The following is an 18,135-nucleotide window of genomic DNA, read 5'->3' as shown; positions in this document are numbered from 1 at the left end:
TCTCTGTTTCTATCTCATTTATGCCGAATTGTGCACACGCTCGCCTGCAGCCACAGTCACATTGTTAGCGCATGTGACCAAATCTCAGACTCCCAGTCTTGGGAGCCTGTGCTCTCCAGAACAGCCACATCAACACACAGGCACACAAACTCATGCATAAGCACATTTTATCTCTGCAGCGCAGGACATGGGGCCCAAATATCTGAAGCTCCACTGAGGTCTTTTTTTCTTGTTGAATGAACTTCCACTGCCCCCTCTGCCTCACGTCCCTGCAGCTTTCAATCGCCGGGCATAATTGGGCTCGACCAAAGTCCAATAAAGGAAGGTCAAAATCACCACTGGCGCCGTGCGTCACACAGTGTCATTTGGAAGGGAGGTGTGTGTGTATACAACAAGACTGTTGCCTAGCAACCGGTGACCTCATCAAATGGCTGGGAAAATGGACTTGCGCTGAAAGATAGTCCAGTCTTCTATTTATTTTCTGATTATGGATTCGGGAATTGGGATGTCCATTTTTGGATGACTGCTGTTGTTAAAAAAAAAGGCACATGATGGGAGAAAATAGCTGTTTTCAGCAGCGAAAGTCTTTGCAGACTTTTTTTCTCAACGTTTATCAGGTTGGTGGGCTGTAATTCCATTTCTCTGTCACAGAAAGAAAGGAAAGGTTGAATCCTTACTGGACCGCAGAGACCAGTGTTCTGTGTTTTTATTATTCAGTTAAATTAAACTTAATTCAGTTTAAATCTTATTGTCGACATTGTTCGATGGTTTTGGGGTTTAGAGCAAAAATGTATAACAAGTCACCACATGATATGGCACGGTGGCGTAGTGGTTAGCGCTGTCGCCTCACAGCAAGAAGGTCCTGGGTTCGAACCCCGGGGTTGTCCAACTTTAGGGGTCATCCCAGGTCGTCCTTTGTGTGGAGTTCGCATGTTCTCCCCGTGTTTGCAGTGGGTTTTCTCCGGGTGCTCTGGTTTCCCCCACCGTCAGAAATACATGCATGGGGTGCCCAGGTAGCCTGGCGGTCTATTCCGTTGCCTACCAACACAAGGATCACTGGTTCGAATCCCCATGTTACCGCCGGCTTGGTCGGGCGTCCCTACAGACACAATTGGCCGTGTCCGTGGGTGGGAAGCCGGATGTGGGTATGTGTCCTGGTCGCTGCACTAGTGCCTCCTCTGGTCGGTCGGGGAGCCTATGGGGGAGGGGGGAATAGCGTGATCCTCCCATGTGCTACGTCCCGCTGGTGAAACTCCTCACTGTCATGTTAAAAGAAGCAGCTGGCAGCTCCACATGTATCAGAGGAGGCATGTGGTAGTCTGCAGCCCTCCCCGGATCGGCAGAGGGGGTGGAGCAGCGACCGGGACGACTCAGAAAGGATAACAAGTCACCACGTCATACGTATTGTGGACAGATATCAGCTAATAAAAGCAGGGAGGGTCTCTGTAAATCCATTGTCATACAGTGGGAAAAGCAGCCTATCAGTTCAGAAAACAAAGCTCTTATGCAGGTTCATCACCATTCGATCACATGACGCCATTCCCAGAGTCTCTTCCTGCTGTGATGTGTCACTGTGAACCCTTGCTGCTCCCTCTTATAGATGTGGACTTTGCTGTTGTCTGATGCGTTGTGTGCTGTTCTTCTTCCTCCAGAGGGAAGTGTTTTGGTGTCTGACGATTTGACAGCCAGTATGGGGCAGGAAGCAGATAGCCAAGCGACGAGGGAAGATGCGACTGTGGTAAGCTGTGACGTCTCAGCGATGGCTGAAGGCCAAAATGTCATGCGGTCTAACTCACAACACTCCCAAGTTTGTTCAACATCGGTATGTGACAATGAGCTAACGTTAGCCACACTGTTTTAACACCCACTCTGACCTCTCTAATGCATGAACAGAGGGATGCTGTTCACTGGGAAATTGTCGACTCTTCGGTTGGGATCTAGGTGCGTTATTAGTGTAGTTTAGGTCTTTAAATGTCGCAACCTTGATTGATGCAGAGATCAGGTGTCACTGAGGGTGGTTCTCGGGACACCAGAAGTCCTTTTTAAGCCTCCTGAAAGGTCACACTTCAAGATGTTTAAAGAGACCAACATCATACAACAAGTTTTTTTTCCCAGATAAGTTTAATGTTTTTCAATATAGGGTTTTTGTATAATTAATTTTTCTTTGCTCAAAAATTAACAAGGAAAAAAAAGAGATGTTAAGGATTTCCATCCCACGGCTCCTAATTCATAGAATCCAGCGATTCTACACAGCACTAGAATACCTGCTTTAGCAGTCGCCAGAATTGATTTTATTAACACTAGAACGACCAAGATGGTCATTATGACCGTTTTGGGTTTTCAAAGTTTAATAACTTTGTGAGAAAAAAAAAGATACAGACCCTGAATGGTCCTAAAATTGCATATATTTGCAATAAAATTAGTTTTAGATCAATTGCACAAAAGAAAAAGTTATAAGATCTACCTAAAGCTACCATGAACGGTCAAAAAGACGGCTCGTAATTTGCGTGTGATCATGCAAATTACCGGTTATTAAATTATCATGTCGCTGTTTATGACGTGTGTTGGTCGCGTCATTTCCTCGTGAAGTTCATTGCTCTGTCTCAGAAACACACTAGCGTCCTCCAGTGTAGAATAGTCCATACATTATCCAAAGCGCTTATCCTGCTCTCAGGGTCGTGGGGATGCTGGAGCCTATCCCAGCAGTCACTGGGTGGCAGGCGGGGAGACACCCTGGACAGGCTGCCACGCCATCACAGGGCTGACACACACACACACACACAGAGAAATAGCCTAAACTTGATTTTTGATTATTGCCAACATGTCTGGTTACAGACACCGTTACAGACACACCATGACTACCACCGAGGCGTTGCAGTATTTACAGGCGTTGGACAGCGGCCATTTTAAATTGTTTGAAAAATAGCATTAAAGTTGTTCAAATGTTAATTTTGGTGTCCGTTAGTTTCGTAGCAGACATGCTAACATATGTAATGCATTAACATCTCAACTGGATATTTATCTTGACAGAATATAGAGTTTAAAAACCGTGGCGGACCGCCACAGTCATTCTGGTAGGTTTTAAGTTCCAGTCGTTTGTTTGGGACTGTTTCAATGTTTTTTTTTTTTTTTACATTTCACATTTTATAGGCCCTGTTACGTTACATCTAATTAAAAACCGGCCGTCAATTTGACTGCCCATGGTCGTTTTAGGTAGGAGTGAAATCCTGGTCGTTCTCGTGTGAACAACCAGAGGTCGTGAACAGAGGGATGTTGTTCACTGGGAGATTGTCGACTCTTCAGTTGGGGGATAGATCTAGGTGCGTTATTAGTGTAGTTTAGGTCCTTAAATGTCACAACCTTGATTGATGCAGAGATCAGGTGTCACCAAGGGTGGTTCTCACACACCAGAAGTCCTTTTTAAGCCTCCTGAAAGGTCACACTTCAAGATGTGGAAAGACACCAACATCATACAACATGTTTTTTCCGGATAAGTTTAATGTTTTAGGGTTTTTGTGTAGGGTTTTTGTATAATTCATTTTTTCTTTGCTCATAAATGAACAAGGGGGAAAAAAAGAGATGTTAAGGATTTCCATCCGTGGATCCTAATTCATAGAATCCAGAGATTCTACACAGCACAACACAATACCTGCTTTACCAATCTGCCAAAACTGATTTTATTAATAGTCAAGTCAGTTTTATTTGTATAGCCCAATATCACGAATTACAAATTTGCCTCAGGGGACTTTACAGCAACACAACATCTTGTCCTTAGACCCTCACATCGGATAAGGAACAACTCCCTAAAAGAAACAACTTTAACGGGGAGAAAACTAGGAAGAAAGCTCAGGGAGAGCAACAGAGGAGGGATCTCTCTCCCAAGACGCATAACGTGCAATGGATGTTGTGTTTATACAATTTACACAATACAACATTGAAAGAGGACAACAGAATCATAATGGAAATATAAGATATATGAAGAATATGATGAGCAGGATGCCAAGCAGTGTCCAGACGCCACCGGAACAGTCTGGGACCGAAGCCACGCGGCCACCATCACCATGTTAAAAAATAAATAGATAAAATCAACCTCTTGTCATAAATATCTGCATTTTTGCAGGTTTGATTGCATGTGAAGTCATGACGTATCAGTCAGCTGCCATGTGTCCTGGTGAAATGGTCCGTTTGACCCTCAACCCCTATCCTCATCCTGCTGAAGAACATGGGTTAACTGGCAAAAACATATACAACATAATGCAGCATCCACGGATGGCATACAACACTGTACTGACTGTCTGACCTCTTACTTTGGATCACTATCTGCCACATTTTTGTCGACTCCCTGCAGTCTGTTCAGTCAACTGAATAGCCTAAAGGAAACCACCACTCCATGGCAAGGACCACATGAATGTAATCATCACTAAGAGCCACGACCTCACTCTGAAATGTTGCTGACTGACAGATTCCTCAGCAGGCCAGAGACTAGAGTGGCTTTGCTTATTCCTGGGATGTGGTCTGGGCTGAGCTGACTGCTCGTTCTGAATGCCAGATGTGTGAGTTTGCAGGCACTACAGTACTGCAGGACAAGGAATCGCCAACAGAGGGCGACCAAGACTTCACCCATGTAAGAGTTCCTGCACTGCCTCTCTATGGAGCGCCCTCAGTAGAGAGAAATTGTGATGTGCTGCCGTTCAAATCAGTAAAAATGCCCCTCTTACCCCATCGATTAAGAGAATATTTGTGGCCCCGCTGATGCTGAACACTTCCGGGGGGGGCATGAAACACAGGAATGATTTTCTCTCATCGGCGAGACAGATTATAGCGCTTATCATCGAAAACAACATGTTGTTTTCGATGATGGAGAAGACCCGGTTTCAAACCCTTAACCTGGTGCATCTAACCTGCTGGAGTGTCCATAAGCAATCAAATCTGAAACCCCCACCAGCTTCAGAAAGTGTAGCCAACCCTGAAATCTAATAAAACGTGGGATTAAGCAAGAGAAGAAACATTGTTACTCATGATGATCAGCATATAATAATGATAATAATAATAATAATAATGGTAATAATGGTGATAAATGTGTTGTCATCGTTTTAAATATTGGAGATGTCCTGCATACATTACAGACTAAAAATCTGAAAAAATGACAAGGGGCATAACATAGGTAAAATTATTTCATCATGGGGCATCTGGGTAGTGTGGCGGTCTATTCCGTTGTCTACTAACATGGGGATCGTTGGTTCGAATCCCCGTGTTACCTCCAGCTTAGTCAGACGCAACTGGCCGTGTCCGTGGGTGGGAAGCCGGATGTGGGTATGTGTCCTGGTCACTGCACTAGCGCCTCCTCTGGTCGGTCGGGTCGCCTATTGGGGGGGGGGGTGGACTGGGTGGGAATAGCGTGATCCTCCCACGTGCTACGTCCCCCTGGGGAAACTCCTCACTGTCAGGTGAAAAGAAGCGGCTGGCAACTCCACACGTATCGGACGAGGCATGTGGTAGTCTGCAGCCCTCCCCGGACTGGCAAGAGGGGGTAGAGCAGCGACAGGGACGGCTCGGGAAGAGAGGGGTAATTGGCCGGATACAATTGGGGAGAAAAAAAGGGGGGGGGGTTATTTCATCACCTTCAATTTCACATTTACAGAGTCTCAGAAGCCTTTGCATCCCCACAGTGAGAAACAGGGGGACACAGTAAATGACTGGACTGTGGACAGTTCAGATCTGAGCTGTGGACAGTTCAGATTAAGGCCTGGCCTACAGTGATGATGACTTGCTCTCTGTTGAATTAACCTTGGCCTAGTATACACCAGTAGTATACACCAGTAGAAACATCTAATCAACCCCCCCCCCCCGTTTTTCTCCCTAATTGTACATGGCCAATTACCCCACTCTTCCGAGTCGTCCTGGTTGCTGCTCCACCCCCTCTGCCGAGGGGAGGGCTGCAGACTACCACACGCCTCCTCCGAAAATGTGGAGTCGCCAGCCGCTTCTTTTCACCTGACAGTGAGGAGTTTCACCAGGGGGACGTATCATGTGGGAGGAACAGGCGCCCCGACTGACCAGAGGAGGCGTTAGTGCAGCGACCAGCACACATACCCACATCCGGCTTCCCACCCGCAGACACGGCCAATTGTGTCTGCAGGGACGCCCGACCAAGCCGGAGGTAACACGGGGATTCAAACCGGTGATCCCCGTGTCGGTAGGCAACGGAATAGACCGCCATGCTACCCGGACGCCCTGAAACATCTAATCTATACTGGAATTCTGGATGAGAGATGCCAGCTAAAGTATGTATTACTGCAGTAAGGCACAGCTGATCCACAGGCCATGTCGTCCAGCCAGTGGATGGGACGGGACGGGACGGGACAAACGTGATTGTGTTGGAAAAGTGGACATTATGACCCTCACTAAATGGCTTCGCTAAATATTCTTCCATGAGCTAAACCCTACATCCCTTAGATCACATTTCCCCTATCATCATGTGTGACAGTACATTCATTTATGTGTGTGTGTGTGTGTGTGTGTGTGTGTGTGTGTGTGTGTGTGTGTGTGTGTGTGTGTGTGTGTGTGTGTGCGTGTGTGTTGCATGCTTTAACGTCATTCTGTGAGGCAGCCAAGGGAAAATGTGGAAGTATTTACTCTGGGAGACACGAGGGCAGAGCAGTAGTGGTGAAGCTCTGAGAACAGGAAGCCACGCGGGCTGTGTGTGTGTGTGTGTGTGTGTGTGTGTGTGTGTGTGTGTGTGTGTGTGTGTGTGCGCTTGTGTGTGTGTACAGATGTGTTCGCCTGTATATGTGTACCATATGTCTCTTATGGATAGATGGGCGAGATTTTGTGTGAGTGTATTTGAGACCAAAGGAAAGTCAGAGGCAGAGTTGGAGGGACGAGGTGTGATTAAAAGAAGGAAAGAGAGAGACGGGGGGACAGGGTGAGTGATTGGGAGTGAGATTTTCGGGGCGGAGGCCGGTCTTTTTAGTCAGAGGTCCAGGCCTCATGACAGAGCCCTCTGCAGCTTTCCTCTTTTAATAATGTGGAAAGACTAAGTAATGCTTCCTGGGTAGTTGTGGGAAGGGTAACAGGAGTTGTCCTGGGAGAGCAGGAAAGGTGGCACCGAGTAAAACCTGCCCGTTCCTCTTCTCTCCACCTTCTTCCTCCTCTCCTGTGTCCTCCACCCTCTCTGCTCCTCTCCTCCCTGTAATGAGTTATGGAAACGCAGATTAGTTTCTTTTCCTCTCACCCTCCAGTCACCACGTTGACTTCCCAACATCAAGTCTCTCTCTCTGTGTGTGTGTGTGTGTGAGATAGAGAGTGTATGTGTGTCTTTAACTTGCTCCTCTCTCTGGTGAGGTCATTGCTGTGGCTCAGTTGGTTCAGCAGCTTGTCCCCTGACCTCAGATACAACTGTCCCTCCATGGGATTCTTTTGGGGGGGGGGGTGGTGTTGGGTGGGTGTACATGAAGTAGCATTGGTATGAGGGGGGTGGGTGGGCCGGCCAAACACATGAGAGAGTGGACAAGAGCTTAGAGCTGTCAGAGAAAACAGAAAAAGCCACGCATCTGCTTAAAGGTATTCTATTTTTCTTTTTTTCCTGAGGGGGCGGGGGTTGGGGGTTAGGGGGGGGTTGCCCTGGGAAATGTGATAATCAAGCCAATGATGTGGCTGGCTGGCCATTACCTGCTGGCTGGCTGACTTGACATCTAACCCCAACCGAGGAACCTATCCCCAACCCCTTATATATATATATACACACACACACACACACACACACAGACACACACACACAGAGTGAGGAGAGAGGGCAGGAAAGAAGTTGGGAGGAGAGCGTAGGGGACTGAAAGGGAGGGCGGGAGGGAGGCAGGGCGGAAAGGCAGAGCATAGGAGAAGGGTTGGTTCTCCACTCAGATGTGAAAAACCAGGAGGCTCCTTCACTCTTCCAAAGCGTTAGACCGGGACGTTTCTCATGTTGGATTTTAACGTGCCTCCTGTCTGTACAACCGCCTCTGGAGATTGTGGAGGACTATGTATGAACGACACAAGCGGAGGTACAGCTTCTGTGCCAAGGGGGAGAGAGCGGTGGACGTGGTCTTGATAAAGGTATAGAACGTTTTCTCTCCTAAGTTTTAGAACTGAGATTACTCCTACTTCTTACTTTTAACTCACCGCAGTTTTAGTTTACTCCAGCAAAACTTATCTGTCGAAGTATTTCTGCGTGTAAGTATGTGCGGGCTGATTCAAGTGGTCTCAAACACAGCTTGAAACTGGGAAATCGCTTGCCATTCGTCCATATATTGGGCTTTCGGTGGTGCAGGCTGAGGTTGCTGTGTTGCACGCTGGGAGATGATTGCATGCTTGTTGATGGAACCACTCTACAAAGAGGGCGATGATTATATTCGGGCGGAGTGTGTTTATGAATGTTAGTTGTTTGGAAGTGTGTTCAACACTGGACCAGACCCCTGTTCTGAATTCCCCTGAAGAACTGTTCGGCAAAGTTGACGAGGCTCTTTAATCAGTAGTAATTAAACAAGCTGACCTGGCAATACTTTGGGAGCATCTGGCGGCTGTTTAGCACCAGGGGAGTAGTGTACAGCTTTTTGGGGGGCCCAAGGCAACCAAACATCTGCGATGAGAGATGTCCATTGGATAACAATGACCTAGCCACTCACCCCCACCCCCTTTCCTCCTACCTCCCAGCCCGGCGGGAGTCAACGGCACAAGGGATCGCTTCATCACACCCTGAAGATTACTAGATGCCCCTCGATTATTACCCATAAACCTAGTGCCTGTGCAGTAATTACTGCTTTCACATGACTAGACCGGTTTTTATATCTCCTCAGACCGCTCTTGGAAGTCACGTGTAGCTAATTACTAGACTATAAACGTGAGCAGAATACACAAAGCCAAATTAAAGAGGAGCATGCCATCGTCTGAGCCTGAGTCATGCTGACCTTCATGCCTGCAGGTTATGACCTCCAGAAGGCAAGCGGGGTGGTATAAGGAGAAGGGACTTATTCGGTGAAGTGGATCTCTCTGGTTTCTGTAACCTGTGACAGACAAGGCCAAGGGCCTAGTGACAGTATGCCCCCCCCCCAGCCCCTAACTCCTCACAGTGCCTCCTTGTTGTCCAGTGTCATATTCCAAACTTGTTCCTGATGTAAGCTTATGAAAGAGAGAGGGCTGGGAGGGTGGTGGGGGCGTTGTGTTGGGTTCTCCCAGTCAGAGTTATCACCATTTAGGTGAGCTCAAACCGCTGAGAACCTATCTGCAAACATATCGTCAGTTTCTCTGGGTTAGTGTTTCAGCTGAACGCTTAAAATATGAGGGGAAAAGGGAGAGAGAAAGATGTGGGAATTCAATTTTCTACCTGGGTAGACGGCAAGAAGATCTTGAGGTTTTTTTTTTTTTTTTTTTTTTAAAGCAAATATTGGGGAATGTATATGGGAACTGAAAGGGAGAAAAAGGGGCGAAAAGGCTCGAGGAGTGTGAGGATAGTTGACAATCTGGGAAAAAGACATTTCTAATGGTTTCCCCTGGCCTCCAGCCCGACTGGTTGGATGGAAACAGGCAATTGGCCAAATGACTTCATAACAATGTGTCTTTCATATCCTAACTTTTACTGCAAGCCCAGTTCACACTGGAGTCACAGATAAACGGATAGATTAAACCCAAATCCCCTTTATTTGCCCACCACACTATGCTGTATGTGGAGGATTTTTTTTCTTCTTCGTGGAACTGGCATGGAGACGTATCATCAGCAAAGAGGTGCACGCGATGTATTCTAATATGCATGGTGGACGAATAGGAGGTGGCTCAACATCATCAACAAGGGCTGCAGACCATTTTTAGAGTTTATTCTTATTTATGTTCTAACACTCCCATCGTCTTTCCTAGGGTCTCGAGAACATGTTTTTTCTGTTGCTTAGTATTGCAGCTCCTTGGCATTGGTTGCATAATGTAGGGATTTAAGGTTATTCTGCTGTAGGGTATTGTTGTTCCCTCTTGCCGAGGCAGCAAGCCAGTGTATTGAGCAGAGTTTAACTCCTTTCAGCCAAAAGATGTGTGTGCAAAAATTTCTGCCATCCGAAAAAAAAATGCATGGAAAAGATGCTCAATCCCAACCCGATTCAGGAGCACTGAACCTGCACTGCGACCGACTGTTTAAGCACGTGAAGGGAAAAGCTCTGTATCATTAACTGAACTGTTCGAAAGAGTAGAAATCAAAACAACAACTGTCAAGCAGCCTATCTATTATTTTGTTTGTTTTGAAGCTGTTAAAATGGCTGCTGAGATGTTGCTGTCTTGATGTGGTTTTTATATGCAGGTCTGTCTACCAGCCATCGGCCAACCGCTTAAGATCAAAACATGCACACAACATGCACGGAGTCACTCGCTTCCTCAGTCGCGCTATCTTGCTCTGTTGAAGTGCCCATTATGGGTACCTGCCTACTCAAAACACAGTCATGTTCCTAGAACCCCCCCAACCACCCACCCACCCATCTCCCACCTCCTCCCCTTCCACTGTAGAGACTGACTCATAGAGGCTGTTGAGGAGAACAGCTCTCAGGCCCCCTTTTTTATTTTTAAACCAGATGTGTTTTTATTGGGTACAGTTTAGATTTCTCTGCTTCCAACCCAAACCCGCTGGCATTCTTTCCCTCTCTCAGCCGACTCCCCTGGCGCTCCAAATATGTACTGTGTGCTGTGAATGTTTGGGTTGCCAGGTTTCAGATGGATGACTGCTTCCCTGATGGCTGGATGGCTGTTTGGCAGGCTTTCTGGCTGGTTGGCTTGTTAGTTGGCTGTTTGTTTGTTTGGAAAGGGGCTGGTGGTCTCCTTCTTGTCTCTTTGCCTCCTTTTGCACCTGAGTACCCTCCATCTCAGCTCCTTTTAGAAATGACTACCTCTACTATCTTCTCAGTCATCCATAAACACTGAGGTGCTGTGGAATATTTGCTCCATCTATTGTCTGGGCACTGTCCCTTGGCCTCCTCACATTCATGATAAGTTGTTTGAGCTCAGGGTATTGAACTCATTCCACTATGTACTCATTGTATGTTGTTCTGTATACCAGCATTGGATAATTGCCTTGAATGTTAACAGCTGATCAGAGAGTTTGGTGTGTCAGACATTGTTATGGTTCCCATGCATCATGGAAAACCTGGAAATTTATAGACTAGTTTTCCAGTCACGGAAAACACCCGGAAAACGATAACATTGATCAGATGTCCTGGAATTATTATCGAAGTCATGGGTAATTGTAAAGTTAGATTGTAAAATCCTTTTATTATCCCTGCCAGGTGGTAGCCTGGAGGGGATAATGCGTTTGGTCGTGCGCACATGTTTGTGTGTGTCCACGGCTAATCTCGTAAACTCCTGGACCTATCAGCCTACTTTTTTTTTGTGTGCACAGTTATGCCTGTATGATGAAGAGCCCGTCGTGGTTGTGTTGATGCACAACCTTCAAAAAGCCCCCCCCCCAAAAAAACCCATTTGTTCCCGCTATCGCCGCTCACTCTCTCCATTCATTCTCTAGCTCGCTCGACCAATACTGCTCTCGGTCGCTGGCGCTGCCCAAGTCAACCATGCGCATGCGTGCGTATGTTCGATTCACGTCTATGGTTGACTCGGATCAGGCAGCGACATGACCAAAAGGTATTAAAAGAATTTTGATAAGCAAAAAAAAAACGTGAACGTTATAAAGGAACAACTTCCTCTAGGTTGCAGTCAAAACAGGACGTGTTGCATGGTCTCATCTCTGCCCGATCTGAGTCAACCGTAGATGTGAGTCGCACATGCGCGACTGTAAACGGTTTACCCAGCTTATATATAAACACAGCGCTATATAAATGTAATTATTATTATTATTATTATATTGTGAAAATAAAGACAGCGTTGGGGTTAGACGAAAATAGTCACAAAGACAACCTTTTCTTTTTGGAAATTGAAGATTTATATTGATCACATTCATGCAAGGGTCCACCTAGGAGGCTGCACATCCATAGACTGACAGGCAAAATGTTTTATTAGGTAGCTTTTTTAGCTTTAGTGCTGCATACCGAAAACTTGTCTTTTTTTTTTTTTTGCCATATTTCCCATTCAATTGATTTGGGCACCATGCTGAAGTCTTATAATGGCAGGAAAAACCCTTTTTGTCTGTCCATGTGTGTATCTGTCTGCTGCTAATCTCACATTGTACTGGGCCTGTTGGCCCAATAATTTTTGTACACAGTTATGGTGTGATCACACACTGTGTGTGTGATTACACACTGTCTGTGTGATCAAGGACCTCTTCTGGTTGTGGTGATTCAAAACCTTTGAAAAACCTGTTTCGTACCACAATTGAGTGCTAACTCCTCAGCTGGTTTTTCGCCTGAGTCCGAGCACCTAAGAAGGGGGAATATGCAGGCAGTGCGTCCGTATTTTCCCTTTTCCCAGTAGGAGAAAAGTGGGGTGGTTTGTCGCCAGTCCGAGCACTGGAGAAGGGGAGATATGCCTGGTGGGGACTTGCACTGCCCTGTGATGGACTGACGGCCAGTCTGGGGATATCCAATGGCTGCTATCCCAGCAGCCATTGGGCAGCAGGCGGGGAGACACCCCCAGGGAGACATCCTGCATCCCCGTGACCCTGAGCGCAGGATGCGCAGTTTGGTTAATGGATGGATGGATGGGATCAGCACTCTACTGGCTTCACTCTTCTAGTTACCCACTGAGATTATACATTTTTTTGGGGGGGATCCCCCCCCCCTTGGCCAATTACCCGTCTCTTCCGAGTCATCTTGGTCGCTACTCCACCCCCTCTGCCGATCCAGGGAGGGCTGCAGACTACCACATGCCTCCTCCGATACATGTGGAGTCACCAGCCTCTTCTTTTCAACTGACAGTGAGGAGTTTCACCAGGGGGACATAGCATGTGGGAGGATCACACTACCCCCCCGAACAGGCACCCCGACCCACCAGAGGAGGCACTAGTGCAGCAACCAGGACACATACCCACATCCGGCTTCCCACCCGCAGACACGGCCAATTGTGTCTGTAGGGACACCCGACCAAGCTGGAGGTAACACGGGGATTAGAACCGGCGATCCCCGTGTTGGTAGGCAATGGAATAGACCGTTACGCTACCCGGATGCCCCGAGATTATACACTTTTGGTGTAGTCTTTAGCCAAGACTACATGTATAAGCCTTGACCAGCTAAAAGTTGCACAGCACATTCAGAGACTGTTGAGGCCTCCACTGAGAGTTAATATGAATGATATGAGCAACAGCTGTTACTTATATCCAAGCCCAAAATCCTCGAAAACGTCCAAGTCCTGAAAATGATCCCTTAAAATAGCGGGAACCCTGATTGTGTGTGTGTGTGTGTGTGTGTGTGTGTGTATGTGTGTGTGTGTGTGTGTGTGTGTGTGTGTGTGTGTGTGTGTGTGTGTGTGTGTGTGTGTTGAGTCCTGAGTGTACCATCAGTATCCTGAATGAGTTCTAGAGGGACGACAACAGAATGGGGGTGGGGGGGTGGATAGTGCCGAGGAGAGGGTAGAGAAGCAGATGCTGAGGGACAGAGATTGGAAAAGCTTCTCTCTTTTCTGCCAGACAGATTGTTTCCTCCATTCTTCACTCACATGGCCACCATCCCAAAGAAGCACTTCTGTAGACCAGGGCATAAGGCAGTAGCTTCCAGCTTTGGTTCCCAAGATAGTTAACCAGTTATAACAGCCCATCGTGTTTTGGGCAAACGGAGAGTCGATGCCATGGCATTGTCCACCTCCTATGTTTCCAATCAACTGATAAAGTGAGGAATTCTTTTAACTGCTTTCCTTGTGTGTTTCTCATCAAGCTGTTAATTAAATGGACCAATTTCCTGGGTGACCGGCTGATCTCTCCTCATCAGTATGTATGGTCGCCCTCCAAGCTAAAGTCTGCGAAGCTGTGTGCTGAACTTAACTGGTCTTGGTTAAGACCAGACCCTTTTCTCCCCAGTTGCGTTTGGCAATTACCCCACTCTTCCGAGCCGTCCCGGTTGCTGCTCCACCTCCTCTGCCGATCCGGGGAGGGCTTCAGACTACCACATGCCTCCTCCAATACATGTGGAGTCGCCAGCTGCTTCTTTTCACCTGACAAGTGAGGAGTTTCGCCAGGAGGACGTTGCACGTGGGAGGATCACGCTATTCCCCCCCCCCCCGAACGGGCGCCCCGACTGACCAGAGGAGGCGCTAGTGCAGCGACTAGGACACATACCCACATCCAGCTTCCCACCTGCAGACACGGCCAATTGTGTCTGTAGGGACGCCCGACCAAGCCGGAGGTAACACGGGGATTCAAACCAGCGATCCCCATGTTGGTAGGCAACGGAATATACCGCTGTGCTACCCAGACACCCCTATTTTATTTGATATTTGCTGTATTCGGGTAACCTGGAAGTAGGTGTGGCCTGATCTGGAAATGGGCATGATTCATTCAAACCTAAAAACTCGTCAGATTTTGCAGGTGTTTTTTTTAAAAATTAATTAATTAAGTAATTAAGTAATTAATTAATTAATTAATTATTTTTTATTTTGTTGGCATTGTCAGGATATCAGGTAGTTTAAGTCATTTCTGTACAATCATTAAAGGGAATTATTACATGAAAGTAATTTAAAAAGCAAAACATTCAGTTTCTAATCCTCACTGTGGTGTATGCTTGTATGAACCTCATGAGCCCTGCCACCAACCCCCCCCCCCCCCCCCGTCTGAGGGACACCGTAACAGTCAAATAAACAGGATATGTCATTAAAAATCAGAATTTCGTTCCTCATCTTCACACTGAACGACTTTGTGCAAGTAAGAATCAGACCAAGTAACCTCGGTCAGCCGACCAGACAGCAAAAGAAAAGGCAATGCAACCAGTCATGTCAGTTTTATTTGTATAGCCCATTATCACAAATCACAAATTTACCTCAGTGGACTTTACAGCAATACAACAGCCTGTCTGACCCTCACATCGCAAAAGGAACAACTCCCTGAACTACTCAAACCGCCCTCCATAATTACTAAAGGCAGCAATTTAACTGGTTGTCCAAATAATGAAAATATTGGAATAGCATTGCACAAAGCTCTTAGCCTCGCTCATTATCCGTCCACTGGTGTGCGTTCACCCTGCCCCCCCCCCCAATCTGAGGTTAAAAGTTCTCCTTTTCCTCGTGATTCTGATGAAAGACTTCCAGTATGAATAATATGAAGAAAAGAAAAGAAAAATAGAAGGCGCAAATATTCATGTGACATTCATTGTTCCTGCTTTTCTGATTACATCAGATTCAGATTCGGGAACATCCCCGTCCCCATACTGTGCATGTGGGTATATGTCTATCTTTGTATTTATACAGTACATATATGAGTGGATGTGCACCGCCTCCCCACCGATGAATGTCATGGTCCCCTGCAGACATCCTTCTCGCTGTCACGGATGTTGTACTCTGTTAGTGCAGTATTTCCTGTTTCTTTTCTAGGCTACGAGGGGCCAAACAGTGGCAGCTCAGTTCTGCTCGGAGCCCCGATACGTCAGGCCCTGTCAATAGAGTGCTATACGAGTGTGTTTGCTTTAGTACCTTGCAAGGCCAACCCCCACCACCTCCGCTCCCAATCTTCCCAGCTAAGCCATTACATGTTTATGTGGCAAGCCTCGTGCCACAGGGGTGGGGTGTCAGATGGAGGATGGACACCGTTTTGGATGAACACAAGTATCCTTATTTAACTATATACAGAGTATGTTTGCGTCTTTGGCCGGTATGCTGAGGGGTTCGCGTCTGCTGCCTCACTCTCTCTCTGTCTCAGAGTGATCTGTGGCTCGCCTTTTCTCTTGGTTCTCCTGTATCCCTTCATGTCTGCGTCCATCAGTCAGTCCAGGACCCAGCCTCACTGCAGAACTTTGCAGTTTGTTATTTGCCACACCTGAGGATGATCACTAATCAGCCTCGCTATTGCACGTTGGCTCTCCCGTGACCCACACCCCCCCTCTCTTCATTTGTAGCCGAGGCTAAACCACACCCCACTACCATGAATGAGCTGGACTTTTTTTATGATAACTGAGACATGGCTGTTCCCAGGGGACACTGTTCCCCTGATTGAGGCTCGGCTCCCTAATTTTGCACATTTTCATATTCCCAGGCCCTCTGGAAGAGGGGGTGGCCTAGCTGTTTTTTATACGTTGGGTTTTAAATACCATCCTGTTACTTTTGGTAATTTTATCTCCTTTGGGGTTTTAAGTTTCTTAATCACTGGCCCTCCCCGTCTACGCTGCATCTTAATTTATAGGCCCCTGTTTCAGTTAGTTTTATTTTGGAGTTTTCTGAGATTCTATCCATTGTCATGCCTAAATATGACAGGGTGCTTATTCTTGGTGATTTTGATATTTGTGTATGTTGTCCTTACCATTCCCTCACCTCTCATTTATTAGATAGACTCTTTTAACATCATTCAATCTGTTAAAGGGGTCACACATTCCAAAGGCCACATCTTAGCTCTTGTACTGTTATTTATTTTATTATTTATTATTTGTTATTTGTTGCGTAATGGATGTTGTGTAAACACAACCTCCATTGCACGTTGTCCATCTTGGGAGAGAGATCCCTCCTCTGTTGCTCTCCCTGAGGTTTCTTCCTATTTTTTCTCCCTGTTAAAGGTTTTTTTTTTTTTTTTAGGGAGTTGTTCCTTATCCGATGCGAGGGTCTAAGGACAGGATGTTGTCTTGCTGTAAAGCCCCTTGAGGCAAATTTCTAATTTGTGATATTGGGCTATACAAATAAAATTGACTTGACTTGATTTAGTCTCTTCAAATGTCTTAAACTGGTGGATATGCTTGTAACTGACCACAAAGCTGTTGTTTTTAAAGTTCCACTACAACTCTCTATTTCTAGTCTCTACCCTACAACACGCTCTCGCATTCTCAATGCTGGTTCTGCAGTTAAATTCTCTGATACTTTTAATTTGTCACCCTTTAATTCCACTATATCCCCTCTTAATCCAGATGCACTGTTAAATTCATTTAATGATCAGTGCCTATCCATCCTCAACCAAATTGCACTGTTTAAAACTAGGGAACAAAAATCAAATAACCTCCCCCAGCTGAACAATCACACTTGAGCTCTTAGAATACTCTGTAGAAAATCTGAACGACAACCGAAGGTCAGCTAGTCCGAAATAGCACATAACACCCTTAAAAACCAAATGTTAATTTACCAGAAAGCAGTTAAGGATAAGAGATCGGCTTACTTCTCTGAATTGATATCTAGAAATAACCACAATTCTTAAGTTGTCTTTACTGTAATTGATTCTGTTATTAATGGTCCCTCCACTTCTTATTCTGAACCTGTTATTGAGCTGTCCAAAAAATGTCTTGCTCATTTTGGAAATAAGTTGGAGAATATCAAGTCCCTAATCCAGCCTGACCCTTGCATTCTTTACATTTCCCATGTTAATTCTGGCTCTTTTACCCAGTTTAAACCCATTACAATTTCAGTGTTAAGAGAGTAAAGTCTCCCATATGAACTCCTCCTGCATCTTAGACATCATCCCCACTAAGCTGCTTAAGGAGGTATTTTCCACTGTTAGCCCTGTTATCTGCAAATTTTTAATAATTCTCTGGCCCAGACAGTTTTAAGCATGCCATTGTTCACCAGTTGCTAAATAAATCTAATTTGTATCCCATGTCCTTAAGGAACTACAGATCAATCTCCAAATTGTCTTGTTTTATCTAAGGTTCTGGAGAAAGTAATGTCATCTCAACTGGTACCTTTATGAATGCTAATAGTGTTTTTAACAGTTTCCAGTCTGGTTTTAGAGCATTTCATAGTATCAAGACAGCTCTTGTTAAGGTTACTAATGACCTATTGCTGACTGCAGACAGAGGTGACTGCTCGATTTTAGTTCTTTTAGACTTAAGTGCCTCCTTTGACACAGTCAATTGCAGTATCTTCTTACATCACTTGGAGACATAGGTAGGCATCAAGGGCTCAGCTTAGTTGACTATGCTCATTCCTCTCCAACAGAATTTATTTGTTGCTCTGGGTAACTCTACTTCCTCAATGGCTCAGTTGAGTTGTGGTGTCCCTCAAGGCTGAGTTCTTGGCTCCCCTCTGTTTTCTATATACATGCTGCCTCTTGGCCAGTTT

The 18,135-nt window shown here is 46.1% G+C and overlaps 1 protein-coding gene across 4 annotated transcripts in view; it reads left to right on the top strand.

Annotated features, from left to right (window-relative positions):
• Positions 1–18,135, top strand: part of LOC130111162 (A-kinase anchor protein 13) — a 97,595-nt gene that overhangs the window by 841 nt on the left and 78,619 nt on the right. For 3 of the 4 annotated variants that reach the window (XM_056278223.1, XM_056278222.1, XM_056278221.1), the window contains exon 2: positions 1,653–1,738. In XM_056278223.1, coding sequence (XP_056134198.1) covers positions 1,653–1,738 — 86 coding nt within the window. Of the gene's footprint in view, positions 1–1,652; positions 1,739–7,952; positions 8,092–18,135 lie in introns of those variants that run through there. The other variant, XM_056278224.1, reaches the window with a different exon arrangement.

The sequence above is a fragment of the Lampris incognitus genome, chromosome 4 (assembly GCF_029633865.1).
Source record: "Lampris incognitus isolate fLamInc1 chromosome 4, fLamInc1.hap2, whole genome shotgun sequence".
Taxonomy (NCBI): Eukaryota; Metazoa; Chordata; class Actinopteri; order Lampriformes; family Lampridae; genus Lampris; species Lampris incognitus.
The sequence above is the reverse complement of the archived record's forward strand: the minus strand, read 5'-3'. Positions and strand labels throughout refer to the sequence as shown.